This window comes from Pelecanus crispus, chromosome 5 (genome assembly GCF_030463565.1).
Source record: "Pelecanus crispus isolate bPelCri1 chromosome 5, bPelCri1.pri, whole genome shotgun sequence".
NCBI classification, from domain to species: Eukaryota; Metazoa; Chordata; class Aves; order Pelecaniformes; family Pelecanidae; genus Pelecanus; species Pelecanus crispus.
Genome location: NC_134647.1, coordinates 54,620,259 through 54,636,638, shown reverse-complemented (window position 1 = coordinate 54,636,638; position 16,380 = coordinate 54,620,259). Strand labels below are relative to the sequence as shown.

Genomic DNA, 16,380 nt, shown 5'->3' with positions numbered 1-16,380 from the left:
CCAGGTAGGAACCTGGGGAGGCTGTGCTGGGTTGGTACCTCCTGAAGTACCAGAGGGCACGAGGAGGAGGTGGCATAATTGCACTGATCAGGAGGCAGGTGGGGCTCCTGAAGCTGATGGTGGTGGTGGGGTCAGACAGGATGGCTGGGAAGCAGTGTGTGTACCCTCTTTCAGGGGATGATGGCTTTTATTTCATGGCGAGGTACATTGTGGTGGAAAACATGATACAAAGACAAAGAAGCCCTTATAAATCTCCAGGCATTTGTCAGCATTAGTGGACAAGGACCAACCTATAGCTATGCAAGGCCAGTGGCTGCCACCCCATACCTCTTTCATCTCTCTCCCTTTGCCCTCTGTGCAATTAGCTCTACCTGAGACAGGGTTGGTTTGGGGGATTTCAGTGGTAAAGGGAGAGGATTTTATCACCTCAGGGAATTGAACAGCATTGTGGCTGTGGGCTGATTCCTGGCTTGCCTCTCTACCCAGGGACAGCCCACCCAGCTGGGTGTGCAGCAGCTGATGCCTATAAAGGGCTGCAAGCGTGGCAGGAAGGAGAGGGTGGTGTAGAGGGGATGTCTCTGTGTGATGGGCAGTGCTTTGTCTTCTGGGTCAAGTTGGCTTCAGGCACTAAAGGCGCCTTGATGATGCTAGCTAGCATCATGATGCCCAGTGTCTCCTGTCCCAAGGGAGGTGGCTGGAGTGCATGTAGGGAGCACAACTCATCATCATTATCTTCTTCTTTGGTCTCCTGTGTGCCTACCTCTGGGTCTAGCCCTCTCCTTTCCTACGTGGTTCTGCATCTGCTTTGCCGGGCAGAGTTAAGGTGATGTTGGAGGAAGGATCCGGCTCCCTACTGTCTAGGACCATGTCTGTTGCTGTGACTGTGGTTACCCACCTGTGGAGCTAAGAGCTGCTGACCTCCTTCCAGCAGTGAATGGCAGGGAACTGTTGGTCCACCCGAGCTCCTCGGTACAAGATGTGAGAGCTGGGCAACACCACTGGGTAGACTGTTGGGGGAGATGTGCTCTTCCAATACTGCAGTCTTGTTAATTTGGTAGGCAGCTTCTGTTTAATGCTGTTTTTCCCAGACCACCCAGTTTTTGTAACACCTGGCTGCCTGCAGACCCTATAGCTGGAAGGAGAAAACCTAGTCCTGCTTCTCCTCTGGTTTAATTCTCTTCAGTTGCTGATGCTGTGGGCTGCTGCACCTAATTCAGCTCTGGGTGAGCTAATCATGGAAACCCCGGCCCTTGGAGGATACAGCCAGCTGGCTGAGATACTCCCCCCAATCTTTTGTAGCACCATTGCTCAAGGTGAATGTGTACTTTGGGAGGGGAAAGGTGAAATTGCCAGGGGACCCTGTAAATGCTATTAGAGAGGGGGTTTGGAGATTATTTGTTGCGTGTTTTACTGGTTCACCAGGTGACTATCCTTTGCACAAGACAGGATGTGCTCCAGTACCTGTGATCTGTGTGGGAGCTGGTGTGTAAATCATGGGCAGCAACACCCTGCTGCAGACTCCTCAGTGTTATGCGCTGGGCCCGTCCTTCACGGACTGAGCCAGGAATTGTACATGAGACCTGCGATGTAAGGCAGTCTCCAGGCCCCTCCTTGCCTGGAGAGGAGGAGGAGGAGGGTGAATACCATGGGGTGACAACATTTAGGGGGGAATGACTTCCGTCCCAGCTGTTCCTGCATCTCTGATCAGATTAAATCATGTGGACAGTCTGAGTATATGAGCAAGGTGCCCTGTACAGGGCCACAGTTTTTAGCAGTGCTGAAGGATGGCATCCCCACCCCACAGGGCTGGCCCCTGGCTGTGTAAGGAAAAATCTACTGCCCTGCACAGCTCTGCGCGTGGGGTGGGGTGGATGTGCTGGTTTGTACAGGGAGGAAGAGCAGCGTGTGGTGCCCAGAGCCCCCAGTCATGCTACAGTACTTGCTGGGCTGGTGTCTTTGCAATGTGGCTCCAACAGATCTGGCTACCCAGAAACTTGGTTGGAGCTGCTTGGAGACATTCAGGAGACACAAAGACAGAGGCATCAGAGTCCAGTGCCTCCCTTCTGCAGCTGAAGCTCAGCCTTCCTGAATGTGAGAGATCAGAGCTGTTTCATGCTGACCTGTGCGATGGTACCAATGCTTTCGTGCCCAAGCTCCCAGCGTAGTTATACTGGGAAACAGTGGGGCCATCCCAGGACCCTGTTTCCCTCTCCCATGGGATTTTGTCAGGGTGGTGATCCACCTGTGTTAACCTGTGGCCTCTCTCCTTCCTACGAGCTCCCAAAGGACATGACCTTGGTCCCTGCATCACCCACGTCATCTGGGCGTGGGGAACACTTGGTGACGAGGATACCCCATGGAGAGGCTGGGAGCACTCCTGCCCCTGGTGCCAAGGTCACTGATGAACACAGGAGGTGAGGCCCCTAAAAACCTCCCGTCCTCCACGAGTCTGTAGCAGGTCCCTTGCAGCTCTGCAACCGGCTTCTCCCCCGCCAGCTGGAGAGGGGGGACCCAGCACTCCTCCGTGCCGAGGGAAGCTGTCGCCCCACTGCCCAGGCTGCTCGGGCACCGGCAGGTACGCGGCCGCGGCCCCGCTACGGATGGCTCCGGAGCTGCGGGGCCCGTGAAACTCCCCGAAAAACAGCGACCGCAGCCCCGGACAGGAGAGGAGAGGAGAGGAGAGCCGGGTGGGACGGGAAATCGCCGGGGCTGCGGGAAGGCTCCGGGTTTCGGCTTCCCCGGCCGGGCTGGATCTTTCCTCCGCGGGTTTCCCCTCCCCGAAACCGATGCGGTTTGGCGGAGCCGGAGCGGTGCTTCCCCGGGGTCGCCTCCTCCTGCGGCTCCGCGGTACCGGCGGGCGCCTGCAGCGGACCGGGCCCTGCTCGGCGCCGGCGATCACCGGCGACGAGCCCTCCGGGGCAGCTCTCTGGCTTTTTTAAAATTTTTGTCTCCCTCGCCTCCCAGCACTGATTTTCCTTAAATATTCCGGAGCGGCGGGAACGAGGCGCCCGGGGCGATGGGCAGCGCGGGGGAGCGCATCCCCGCCGGGGACCGGCTTTTCCCAAAAACTCCCGGCCTGGGTTTCTCCTGGAAGGGGGAGCTGATTTCCAGCCGGTTTCACTACCGGGAGAGCCGCGGTGGCGGGGCACCACCCTCCACCTTTTTTTTTTTTTTTTCTTCCCCCCCCCCCCCCCCTTCCCTCCCCCCCTCTGTTTTCTTCTTTTTTGCTTGCTTTCTAAGAAAAGAAGAAAAAAAGCCAGGGAGCGGAGCGGAGCGGAGCCGGGGCTGTCCCGGCGCCCCGCGGGGCGGCCCGGCCGTGCCCCCCGGAGCCGGGCAGGGCCGCCGGCCCCTCGAGGCGTGGCGGGGCCGGTGCCTGCAGCCAGGCAGGAGAGCGGGGAGGAAACTTATTTCGAGTGGGGTGGAGAGGGGAGGGCAGGGGGTGGGGGTCGGGCAGGGAGGTATCAGCTCCAGGAAATGTGCCTTGGCAGCAGTCGGACGGGCGCTTCCCCGCAGGTTGGTGCGCTCCGCTCCGGAGCCGTCCAGGGCGCCGCGGCTCGCTCCCCACCCCGGGCAGCTCCGGCGGCGGGGAGGCCGGGGGAGGCCGGCCCGGGGAGGCAGGAGCCGCCGCAGGGCCCCCCGGAGCGGTAGCTGCGGACGCCTCTCCCGCCGGCTCCCCGCAGGAAGGCACCGCCCGGGCCGCCCCAGGTAAGCGGCCGAGCCCCGCCGACGGCAGCCCCGCATCCCCCCGTCCCGCATCCTCCCGTCCCGCTGCCGCGGGGGGCCCCGGGGCCGGCCGCCCCCCACGTCGGGGCCGGTGGGACGCTGCGAGCCCGCCCGGGGCAGCGGCCGCGAAGCCGGAACGGGGGTGCGGGGGGGATTCCTCCCCCTCGGCAGCAGGGAGGGAGGAGGGGAGCGCGGCGCCCGGGGAGCGGGCGGGCAGCCGGGGCGGGGAAGCCCCGGCCGGGAGCGGCGGGGCCGGCGGCCGGGCTGAGCGCGGCGTGTCCGGGCTGTGTTGGCAGGCGGGTGGCGCGGCCCCCTCGCCCGGCCCGGCTCCCCACCATGCTGGACGGGCTGAAGATGGAGGAGAGTTTGCAGAGCGCCCTGGACCCCGCGGCCCCCTTCTCCTCCCTGCTGGGTAAGTCGGGGCATCCCGCTTGCTCTCCCGGGGACCCCCCGGGGTGGGGCACGGCCGGGCAGGCCCCGAGCGATGGGCACAGGGGGGTCTGGGGGGGCCCGGGGGCAGCTTTCCCCACGGCTCGTTCCTGCCCGTAGCCCTGCCCGGCTCCCGCCGCTCCCTTCGCCCGGGGAGTGCCCCCGGCGCCCGCCTTCCCCGCTCCCGTTTCGTTCCGCGATTGCATTAAATTATATATGTGCCTCCCGCCCCCCCAGCGCAACGAAGGCCTTTCCTTCGTATCGAACAATAAATATTTTTTTTTTCTTCGTTTTAATATCGGTTTCAAACAATCGCCCTCTCTCCGAGCTGCGGCTCTGCCGCCGCCTTTCCAAGAGGAACGAAATTGGGGGCGATGTGTCCCCCCCGGAGGTCCCCTAAGGCACAGGTCCCCCCCGGATCCCGGAGCAGCGCCCCGCACACCCCCCGGACCCCTCGACCCACCAGCCTGCGCGGGGGAAGCGAGAGCAGCGGGATCCTCCGTGCATCCCTCGCCCGGTCCGTCTCCCTGTCCACCTCTCCCTCCACCCAGCCCTGCCCCCGGGTCCTTCCCCGCAGGCAGAGCCGCGACCCCCAAGTCGGTGTGCGAAGGGTGCCAGCGAGTTATTTCGGACCGGTTCCTGCTGCGCTTGAACGACAGCCTGTGGCATGAGCAGTGCGTCCAGTGCGCGTCCTGCAAGGAGCCCCTGCAGACCACCTGCTTCTACCGTGACAAGAAACTCTACTGCAAGCTGGACTACGAGAAGTAAGTGCCCCTCTGCCCCTCGGCGAGCCCCTCTCGCCCTGCTCCGCCCGCCCGCAAAGCCCCAGCGCCCTGCCAAAAAGCGTGGGGGGACGGGGGGCTCGGCGTCCCCTCGCAGCTCCCCGCTTCCTCTGCCCCGTGTGTCCCAAGAGGTGCCAGGTTTACAGTGCTGCGTGGCAAGTTGTGCTTCTCCCCCGCCGCCTCCTTGCAGCCCCGTTTCTCCCCTTTTTAGAGGTGTTTCGTTGTGCTCGGTTTGTGCCTTGGGAATTTAGGAGCCTTTTGTCAGGAGCCTGTGAGACCCCTGGGGCTGCGGAGGGATGGGGCCAAGCATTTTCCTATCTCCTCTGGCTTTATTTTCCTTCTGCAGGAGGAATGTTATATCCTCCCTGACCTGGTTCTGGATGGGGCTATTTTCCTAATATCCCCACAGGCAGGGCAATGCTATTGCTCCCCCCAGTCGGATGGGGAAATTGAGGCACACGGCAGGGACCAGAGAAGGCCCCGCTGAATTCAGAGTGTTTGCTATCACACACTGGAGGCATTGCCTGTGCCTGGGGCTGTGATGGAGCAGGAAATTTGGATGTAGGTGGTTAAAGCTTCCAGCCCCGACGCTTCCCCTTTGGCAAGTGTGGGGCTGAGGGGGAAAAGACAATGAGAAAATTATTTTTCTTTTTTTAAAGAAAAACCTTTCCAGTGGGAATGAGGAGAATGCTGCTGAGTCTTTCCTCTCTTGCAGCTGCTTTTGCTTTTTCCTGCTCATTCCACTCTGGCCGTCTCTGCTGGACCCCACTCCCTGTCTGGGTTTTGGAGCCGTTAAATTTGTGTTGCCTCTGGGCTGGTTGTTTCTTGAGGAGGGTGTAAATGGGGGGCCGGATCCCTTGCTATGGCAATAGCACGGCTGCTGGAGCCCAGCGATTTAATTCCCAGGTCACTGTTATATGAGAAAATTGGCAATTCTCTCGTCCCTGGCCTTTGGTGGATCGGTGAGCGTGCCGGGGGCTAGCCCTGCTCCAGGCCTTCTTAAAGTTTTTTGCTTTAAGTCCTGTATTGTGGCTCTGAGTTTAATCACTATGGATACAAGGCAAATTGAAAGCAGAATTTGTGTGCGTGACCTTGTTTTCAAATGTTTACGAAAGAGCGGAAGAATTAGCTGCCGCGAGAGTAGAAAGGAGAGATCTGCGTTACGGCTTTTTTAGGTGAAAATTCGTCAAGACTGGGTGCGTGTCTTGTTTGTCTGTAGAAATTTGGCTACTGGTTCCTGTAGGTTTCCAATACAATTTAATGTGCATTTTCTGCTTTATCCGTGCCTCCGTTTGGAGCATTAAGGGGACACTGGGGTAAATATTACTGCAGAAATGCCTTTCCAGTTTGCAGTGGGTTTTACTTTCTGTGCGACTGACTGTGGCTTCTGAACGCTGGAAGCCGGCTCCAACCCGAAACCCTCCTCCTATGTCTCTTGGCTGCGAAAGAAATCAGTGCCGCAGTTGGCTTCTTGCTGTGCCCATCTCACTGTTGGGATGGACAACGATGATTGCAAAAAAAAAAAAAAAAAGATGTCACAAATATTTCCTACACTCTGGTGGTGGCACGGTTTATCCTGGTTATTTCCCGGCTGTGTTTGGATTGGTAACTTCTGCTTGAGCTGGGGAGCAGGCTCCACAGCAGGCAGTTTCCCCAAAGCGTGATGGTTTTAGCCCTGAACTGCTGCTGACCTCTTCCCCTCCTGCACCCATCTGTCCCTTCTCTCACATCGTTGTCCCCTTGAATTTTTTTTTTTTTTTTTTTTTTTGGTGTGGGGCTGCAGGTCCATGTCCCTGCTCCCTGCATCCCCACGGCAGGGCTCTTGGCTGTGCTGGCGGTGCAGCTCCTTGCCTGGGGACAGCAAGGATGCAGGGCAGAGTCCCAAAGAGCCCTTTCCTTTGGGCTCTGTGGAGCTTTACATATGACACCGTATTTAACAACAAAACCTCTTTATTTGCCCAAACTGCCCATCCTGTCCTTGGGCTGAATGTTTTCCCCAGGTGCAGGAGATCTATGCCTGCCTCCGCCGCTGTGCCGATGCCGGGGCTTTCAGTGTGAAACGCGCAGGGGAAGAGCTGCTGCTCTTGGACTGAGCTAATTATCTCGAGCTGAGAGCTGGTTAATTATCGCGGGCGATTGGCACTCCTTGCGCTGAGCGTCTCACGGGTGCGATGGATGGTGTAAAGCAGCCGATCCTCCCCACGGCACCGGCAGTCCCGCCAGCGGAGCCAGGCTCCGGGGGCCTCTCCGTCGGCACAGCGGCGCTCACTGGGTGGGAGGGATGGGGGGTCTGCATGTGAAATGCCCGTGCTGGGGGTGTCGGGGAAGCAGGGATCCTACCTGCCAGTGTCGTAGTGGTGGTGTGCGTTTGTTTTTGTTGTTTGGGGTTTTGTTTTTTTTTTTAATTGAAAGAAGGGATTTCTCTTCCAGTATTTTCTGACATGTGTCTTCGCTGTCTGTTTGAGCTCTGTTTATAACAAGGCTGAAGAGGGTTAACAACAGAGCGCGAGATGGCAGTTATGCCTTTAGTTATAAATATACCCGTGGAAAGTGTTACGGACAGTTTTAAGCAAGCGTCTGACTTGCTGGACCCTAGAAATCTAGGAATCATTTATTAAAACAGATGTTTTACATTTCTTTGTCTTTCATAAAGAGGAAGACCTTGGGAGAGGACCTGGAGAGGGACAGATTAAAGACTGGGGATTCCAGGCTGGATCTCGGCGTGTCTTTGGTCTACCCAGGGCCATGGCTCAGGACCCGTGGGCAGTTGAGACAGCGATGCTGGCTGGGGACCTGGGGGGCCAGGGGTTGCTCTTGGACCAGTTTCCCCAGTGCTGGTGGGGAGGGCCCCTGGGGAGGGACTGCTTGAGCCCACGCCCCTGGGACGGTGTCTATTTGGGGCAGAGGACGTTCGTTACAGAACATCCTGAATCCTGCGGCAGCCCCCGGCTCTTGTCCAAACCTGATAAGTCTCAACTATGACAAGGTTCAGGCTTCGCCCTGGCTGGCTCCCCGACTGCAGAGCGGCCCCAGGGCTGCGGGGCCCCACGTTAGTGACCAGGGGGATGGGCTTTTGAGGTGGTAGGTTTGGGGGGGGAGGGGGGCAATGTCAGACCTGGCTATAAATGAGGAGGGGTGCTGAAAACGATGGGAAGAGTGGGGCTGGCAAAAGGGTGTGCCTCGGGAGCTCAAAATCCATGTGAAGGATGGGAACGGCTGAGCCCTGCTTGCTCAGACATATTTCATGGTGAGTTTGCAAGAGCCAAGCAGAGCCAGAGCCATGGGGAGGACCTGGAGCTGCGGGGGCATCCTGCTCGACCCCATCCCAAAGCCCTGCCACAGGCAATGCCGGCGGCGTGCAGGAACCCCGCCGGCTGGTTTTGGGGGCCAGGAGCGCTGACAGCGGTGCAGTCGTGACGGGGGGCGCAGCTGGGGAGCGTGGCGACGGCGGGACGGCTTGGCACGTCCCCAGCCACGGCGCAGAGCCCCGGCCCCAGCCCCGGCTGGCAGGAGCAGATGGCCAGCACATCTCGGAGCAGGCCTGGCATGTGGGCGCCGGCAGCGGAGGGGCGGCCATGGCCCCCGAGCCACCGCCACCGTGCCGGGCTCCCCGGCCGAGGGAGGCAGTTGTGTGATGCTCGCCCTGTCTTCGCACGGCTTGACGGCTCTGTGCCGCTGCCAGCTTCTGCGCCGTCATTGCAAAGCTCCCCCTGCTTGGCTCTGAAATCCCCTGCTCCTGGAGTCATGGGGTCGTGAGGGTGCCTCCGCCTCCTCCTCTGTGAATTAAAACGAGGAGGTGCATCCAGCTGCGAAAGCGGGGAGGGAGGGGAAATCCTTCCAACCTCTGAACATTCACAAAAGAAAACACACTTGAAGAAACCCATTGGTGTTGGGTTTTAAAATCATACCCAACATCTTTGTATGGGGGATGAGCCTGAATCCCCAGCAGCGTGGTCCCGGCAGACCGTGGCTGGCCCTGCCCAGGGGGAAGGTGGGTCCTGTGTGGCCTGGGGCAGTGCAGACTCCTCTCGCCTGCTGGAGGCTCGTCTGGCAGCTGCTGCTGTAGAGGAGAGAGGGGGAAGAGGTTTGAAGCATGGTGGCTGTTTATCTTGCTTAATGTGGGTAATGAATGTAATTGCACAATTAGCTGCAAACCGTGGTGCTGCTTCCCTGGCCCGGAAGGGTTGCGAGGGGGATAATCCCAAATGGATTGAACGAATAAGGTGATGCTGAATGCTTTAGGGCAGCCTGGTCCCACTGGCTGGAAGCTTCCTATGGTCTGGGAGGTTTGTGCTGGCAATTCGCAGTGCTTTGCGTTCTCTTGCCTGGAGAGATGGGACTTTTTGCTCTTCTTGTGGCTGATGGGAGAGAACGGTCCCTCCAGAGAGCCACAGGTCAACACAGCTACAGTGCAACATGCCCTCCGGAGGTTCTTTCTCCTTCTGTAGGGAATCCTAGGGAGAGGATTGTGCTGGCTTGGGTGTCTCCATCTGGCCAGGCACTGGGGGCAGTCAGGCTGGCCTGGGCAGAGTAGCAGACACATGGCAGATCTGTGGCACGATGTCCCTCCTGCTGGTCTTTCTTTTCCCATCCCTCAACCTCTTTTCTAGTGCTTCCCACCCTTCTTGCCTGCTCTCCATTCCCACCCAGTGCCTTGTGTCCCCTAGCAAACCCCTCTCTGTCCTCACCCCCTTTCCCGCAGCTCCTGGAGGAATCGCGCCAACTCTTTGAGGGCTGGGATGAGCGCGGCTCTGGGGCAGCCGAATCTGGCCTCATCCCCACCAGGGATGTGGTGGTGGGTACTGCTGGACTGGGACCAGACTCCAGTCCTTTGGTTTTTGTTATTAAGTCACCTTGTTATGCCGGCAGGGGGGAAAGGAGGGAAGCAGTGGGATGCGGTGATGAGAGGGGCATTACGGAGGCTGCTGCGGGATCCACTCTGGAAAAGCCAGGCAAGCAAAATACTCCTTGCCCCTGTCTCCCGCCGCGCCCCCATCCTCCTGCACGCCCCTTTCCAAAAGGAGTGGAGAAGAGATTTGGCATCTTGCCCCTTCCCCCTGCCCTTAATTAGATTTGTGTCTTACAATTAATATTTTGTAGAAAGGCCTGGAAGGAAGCGACGTTTGGCAGCTTGGGACTGAGGCAGCCGAATAGACTCGTCATCTGTCCCTCCGTTGTGGGGACACGGCTGGCTTTGGGGTCGGTTTTTCTCCTGCTCATTGGCAGTGGGACCCTGGAGGCTGCGGGCTGCTGCCGACAGAGCTGGGACCTGGGCATCCTTGGGAGCCTCCATGGTTTCTGCCATCTTATTTCAGACCTGCAGTGATTTTTTCCCCCCCTCCCTCTTTCTGTCTTTCTGTCTTTCTGTCTTTCTGTCTTTCTGTCTTTCTGTCTTTCTGTCTTTCTGTCTTTCTGTCTTTCTGTCTTTCTGTCTTTCTGTCTTTCTGTCTTTCTGTCTTTCTGTCTTTCTGTCTTTCTGTCTTTCTGTCTTTCTGTCTTTCTGTCTTTCTGTCTTTCTGTCTTTCTGTCTTTCTGTCTTTCTGTCTTTCTGTCTTTCTGTCTTTCTGTCTTTCTGTCTTTCTGTCTCCCCCTGTGGCATGGCCCTCCCCGATCAGCCCCAGACAGGGTGCTTGGAGCTGGGGGAACCACTTCAGGTCTTTGCAATCCCAGTGAAGGCTCTGAAAAGCAATCGGCTTGGGGGAAGAAAGGGGGGTTTGTTTCGGTTTGATGAGAATTTTGTCTCCACCAGCTGGAGAGACAGCTGGGGTCCTCTCCTGCCCCGGCTCACCAGCCTTCGCCTCGCCGGTTCTTCACCTGCTCACAGCCGCCAGGCGCAGGAAGGAATTTGCCGAGCTATGGATTTAAGAGAGCCCAGAATCTGTTTTTTTTACTCGGTCCTTCCTCAGGGACCTTTCCGGCAGGGTCTAAACCCAATGCTGTGGTCACCCGCAGCTGGTTTCAGAGAGGGTGGTGGCCTCGGGTATTAGTTTTGCTGCCAGCTCACGGGCGGGATTTTCTGGTGGCTGCACGCACTGCTGGGGAGGCTGAGCTCCGCTGGCTGCCCCTGTCCCCTTTGGCAGCAGTGGGATGGCCTCAAAATACCCAGCCCCGCAGCGGTTTCTGACTCTGATCCTGCACGCTTGCCCCAGGGGGGACTTCGGGGGGGACCCTGAAGCACCTTCTGCCTTGGAGGAGGAGAAGAGGACTTTGGGGGGTGAGGGTTGGTGTCCTCTTCTGCTCCCAAGGGTGCTAGCCCTGCTTCTGGCTGAGGAGGGGGAAAACTCAACGGTTTGGATCAGGCTTAGGTCTGGATTCATGGCTTCCTACTTCTGATAAACCCTGAGGTGGCCAAGGTGGGGTACTCAATACATTTTATGTCCCGGATATTTTTCTTCTCAAGATGCTCTTTGTGCTCTATTTTGTCTCTGGCTTGTCCCGTCTGCAGATGCAAACATGGAGTGGGGACACTGGCACCGGCATGGGGACAGGGAGCCTGGGCAGGAGGACTGTGTGTCTGCCTGCCATTTAATAAAGCATCTCCTCTGTAATAGCAGTAAAGAATAGCTTTAAAGCAGGGAGAAAAGATTTGCATTTTATTAAGGTGAAACACTGGGGCTGACTCAAAATAATTTTTGTAAATATGTTTTCATAAGAAATTTGAATTTCTGAGTATTTATAAGAGATTTCAGAAGGGAGAGGTGGGGGCGGGGGGGGGACTGATGGTGCTCCTTGACATGGCAAACACTGCGCAGACGTGTGTGGAAGCCTATAGCCACAGTATGTTAGCCTGTAACTTCAATTTTGTTCCTCAATACTTTTAACCTGGAAGGAATCCTTCCTGGGCAGAAGGAAGCCAGCTGGTCCCCGGGTGTCTTCTGGTGCTATTGGTCCTCAGGGGCAATGGATGCACCCGGGTTTTCTTGTGCGTCTCTGTGAAACCGGCAGGCATCTCATTGCAGCTCTGTTTGAGGTTTGTTTTTTTTGAGATCATCAAACCTTGGTTGCCCAGGAGAGGAGTTCTGTAATCCCTGGCTTCCCACCCAAATATTTACGGACAGGCAGATCCTGAAGCTTTTGCAAAAGGCGTGGGGCAGGGTGAGTGCTGAGTAGTGCCGTGCCAGGGCTGTGCTGGCAGCAGGAACACAGCATTGGGCTGGTGGCACCAGTCTCTGTTTATTTGGGGTTTTTTTCTGTCAAAGGGCTCTGTCTTCTGGCTTATCTGTTATGCTAGGACCTTATTAACAAAGACCAATTTCTTTCAGCTTGTCAGGGTTCCTTCAGGTGCTCCACATTTTGTAAGCTGGCTATCTGAAAATGGTGTTTTCTCCCACACAGGTTGGCTTTTTCAGGAGGATGACATGTGCGTTTCTCAATACAGGGCTGAAATCATGTTGTGTTCAATGCAAGCAATTTATTTTCTCATATAGCCCTGTGTGCTTGCCTGGACCTACCTGTTTTCAGTAGAGGCTCAGCATTTCCCACACCCATGGATACGATGCTGTTGTTGGATTCAGGTCTCCTGCAGTTGGTGCCTGGTTTGGCTATGATGGGCCACGGTCGCACGCAGGAAAAAGAGCTGAGAGTCATCTCCTTCCTCCATGAGATGGAGCTGGAAATATGAATATAGCTAAAAAAGGCTTCATTCATCATTGCAAATGCTTTGAGCATCTTGCTGGGGGAGTCTGAAGGCTGGAAATGAATTTTCAGTCTCTCTCTGGATTTGCCTAATTTTTATGGCATGCCTACCTTTGTGTTTTCCACCTTGGGCTACCTTTGACCAAAGGTGACTGAGAGGATGTGTTGCAGACATACCGGCTTCTGCCAAGGGTTGTTTAAGGAGAACTGCTCTCCTCTCTATCCCGGCACATCCTGGCAGTCAGTGATGCTTTCCCTTGTCTGAACGTTGCTGGGGCTCTGCGGCCGCAGATGAAATGTTCACCCTGTGCCAAGGCATCCCGTTCTTCCTCAGGACAAATGTCTTGAAGGGCAGAGCACACCAGAGGAGGCTTCCTTGGCTGGTACTTGTGCTTCGCAAGCCCATCAGCTGTCTCCTTGTTGCCATCGTCTGTACATTGTCCCTTGCCACTCCCTACCCCTCTCCTTCCCTTGTGGCCTTCATTTCCTAACGCTGCTCTTAGGGAGAGCTTTCTGCCCTTGACAGCGGAACAAATCCCTTTTCACGCGACCATCACTCCTCAGCCCATTGTCCTCCACCCCCGCCGCCAGCGTGCAAAATCTCCCCCCCCCCCCCCCCCCCCCCCCCCAGTACTTCTGTTCCTCTGGAATGATAACCACCATTGCGGTGGGGCACTGAGCCCCCCAGATCCCTCTAGGCAAGGTCCCCTGCCCCACAAGGGAGCACAGTGGAGTCTTAAAAGAACAGCAAGAGGCAACAGCGATTTCCAGAGAAGAGATTTGTTTGGGACTATTTGGATGTGATTAATCTCTTTGGGAAGTGCATTCTCTCCTCTGGTTTTGTGCTGCAAAGCTACTTGGATGAACCTAGAGCCTGTGAGTACCGAGGGCTCCTTCTTCCCTGCCTGGGGCCAGAGGGGCCACATTATAAGTTGATTTTTCACTGTGTAGTATTGCCCAAGGCAGCTAAGCAGGAAGAGGGAGGTAGGAATTTTCCCTTTTCCCTTTGCTATTGAAAGCTCAGGGAAGCATTTGGCAGGAAAAATTTGGAAAGGGGAGAGAAATAGATTAAGGGACCTGAAGGCAGTTCTCAGCTGCAGCAATTTTTTATTTGAAAGAGTCAGTGTTGTCATTTCTTCCCTCCAACCCCCGCCATCATAAAAACACAGGGATGCTTTGGTTGTCAGAATTTCTGCTCGGCATTTGCTGGCTCTGTGAAGTCTTTATTCCTGGAAAATAGTGTCTTAGCTATGCAAAATGTTGCTGACCTCTGCAGTAATGTGTCTAAACAGGAGGAGTGAAAAGCAACATGGCAAATGTTCACAATTGCCTCCACAGGGGTGATTTTGATGCCATTGGATGAATAAATTCACAGGTGCTGATAGTGGGGGTGGATGTTTGTCAAGGCACAATCCCGAAACTCTTGCCAGATGACTTCTGTGGTGAGCCTGGATTGGGACTGCCCTACAACACACTTCTGGGGCATCTTTTCCATTGCTGACCTTAGAGGGGACCCTCCAGGCAACAGGAGAGGAGGGAATGGCAGCTGTGCAGTGCATGCATTGGGTGTGCAGGACCCCAGCCCTGTGTTGGGTGTTGAGGATGGGTTGACAGTCTCCTCTCTGCTTACAGATCACTTTCTGTAGGCTCCTGTGAGGGCTGAGGGGGAGGAAAAGGCTCCTCCAGAGCAGAGGGTTTGGCAAAGCCAAAGTCTGAATTGCCCAGTGGAGATGCTGATCTCCAGGTCTTGGCAGTGGGGAGAGCTGAGAGCTCCTTGCTCACCTGAACCACATCTGTGAACCCAGTCATCCTCTTGGCTTGGGCACCTGCGGTCTCCGGTGCAGTAGGATGGCTCAGACTCATGTGTCTTGAGTCTCGCTTGTGCCAAATGGGTTGCCAGCTGTGTTGGCAATAGAGAACTGAAATACTGAATTATGTATATCTCAGCATCTCCGCTGCCGGGTAGAGCACTGGAGTGGTATCGAGCAGATCCTTTTAAATGGTGATGTGGACGTGGGAGCTTGGTTAGGAAAGCCATTAAGTGTTTGAATCTTCTTGATGCCTGCTCAGGTGGATGTTGCTCCTTCCTTCTGCGTCTGTAATTATGAAAGGCTAAAAGAGCAACCTCAACGGACTAGCTTAAAAGTTTAATGAAGCTTAAAGTCTTGTAGGTTGGGCTATTGAGTCTAAGCTTTTTTCAGCTCTGGCCCTAGGAAGGAGGGTTAACCAGAAAGGAGGAGAGGCTTCCTGCACACATTACCTCGAGGACATTAAAGCCCACATTGGTGGGAGGTTCTGTTATGGAGATGGATTAGGAGAAAGTAATGGGAGAGGAGGTCCGAGATGGGTCAAGGGCCTTGCATGGGGAAAGTCGGCCCAAGAGAGATGGGTATCCTTGGTAAGAGGAAAGCTGCACATGGCAGGGACGAGGTTTTCTGGCTGCTGCTGTGCAAGACACGTGTGTGATGGATGCCCTCTGCTCTGCAGCTCCAAACCCAGGCAGCACTGATGGATGGGTGCCAGGGCACAGCAGGATCCGGGTGGCTCACCCGCTCTGTCTGGTGTAACACGCTTCTCGCAGTACCCGCCAGAGATGCTCCAGGCGGGGGAGGGTTGCTGGCATGCCCACGCTGGCAATCTCTGACTGGGTCCCATCAGGAGCCAAAGTGTCTGTGCCCTTGGCAGGGTCTTTACGGGAATTTCCTTCACAGCACCAAACCCATCTTTGCACTGTTTTTTGGCTGGCTGAGATGTGGAGCCAAGGCCCCAGGTGGTTGGTGGAGCCACTGGCCGGTGTGGGGCTGGGGGATAAGGGCTCTCTCTCCAGATGTGCTGTGTTCCAAATCTCTGCTGGATCTGGTTTTGAGTTTCATGGTAAGGTTTTGCAGCGGTAATGACCTCTGGCTGAGTGCGCTGGGCTCCTGCCCACTCCCAGCGCTTCACCCGTCTCCTTCTCTTGCCTCATGGCAAAACTGTAGCTCTTTATGGCTGGAGTGAAGATGGAAGAAACATGGTCAATGCTTTGATGCTGGGGTACATGTGGGGACACAACTAGCTTCATGGGTTTGTTTCTCCATGGCCAACCAAGTTCAGAGGCACTGATGCCACCCATCCTTATGCAGGCAGGATGACATGAAGTGCTGAATCTGGCTGCTAAAGCAGAGAGCCCAAATCCACCCTGCTCTGCTGGGATGGCCCATCCCTATCCTCCAGAGAAAGTGCAATTTCCCTGCCAGTAATGTCTTTATGCTATTTCCAACCCCATAACAAAAATCCCAGGAACTGCCTGAATCATTGGCTTTTAAAGTAAATATACTCCCACCCCAAACTGATTTATTTTTGCCTGTTTCAGGCACTTCTGTCTCCAAATATCAGCCTTGGTCCTTCCCTCCCCGGCCTGATGCCTGCAGAGCACTGTTCTCACGCAGAGCAGCCGCTGGCCTCACCTCAGGGTGATGCTTTGCAGGTCTCCTTGGCTGGCCAGGGAAGTGCACCAGACACATTGTAGGTGAAAGGTGCTAATGAAATGAAAACCAAATCTACATCTTTGTGCTGGAAAAGTGCAGCAAAAGTCAACTGACAATGCATCTTGCCGAAGCTGCATTTTTTTTTCCATAAGGATTAGTGGTTCAAGAGCGGGGATTTTCAAACTGACAAGCCCTTGGCAGAGCAGTAATTATAGGCTTTTTATGTTTTTTATGCTTTGTGTTTCCTAAGTAGTTCTAAATAACTTTTTCCCTTGGGGCATTTTTTTTAAGTCCACAAAATGGGGGGAAAAAAATCTGTATTTCCTCAGTGTCCTTGAAAGTAT

The 16,380-nt window shown here is 55.8% G+C and overlaps 1 protein-coding gene across 3 annotated transcripts in view; it reads left to right on the top strand.

Moving 5' to 3' along the window:
- The first annotated feature begins 3,521 nt into the window (after window positions 1-3,521).
- Window positions 3,522-16,380, top strand: part of LMX1A (LIM homeobox transcription factor 1 alpha) — a 44,719-nt gene continuing 31,860 nt past the window's right edge. Inside the window, exons 1-3 of one of the 3 annotated variants that reach the window (XM_075711046.1) lie at window positions 3,522-3,705; window positions 4,020-4,135; window positions 4,730-4,916. In XM_075711046.1, the coding sequence (XP_075567161.1) occupies window positions 4,060-4,135; window positions 4,730-4,916 (263 nt within the window). In that variant the 5' untranslated portion in view covers window positions 3,522-3,705; window positions 4,020-4,059. Of the gene's footprint in view, window positions 3,706-4,019; window positions 4,140-4,729; window positions 4,917-16,380 lie in introns of those variants that run through there. The other 2 variants (XM_075711044.1, XM_075711045.1) reach the window with 2 other exon arrangements.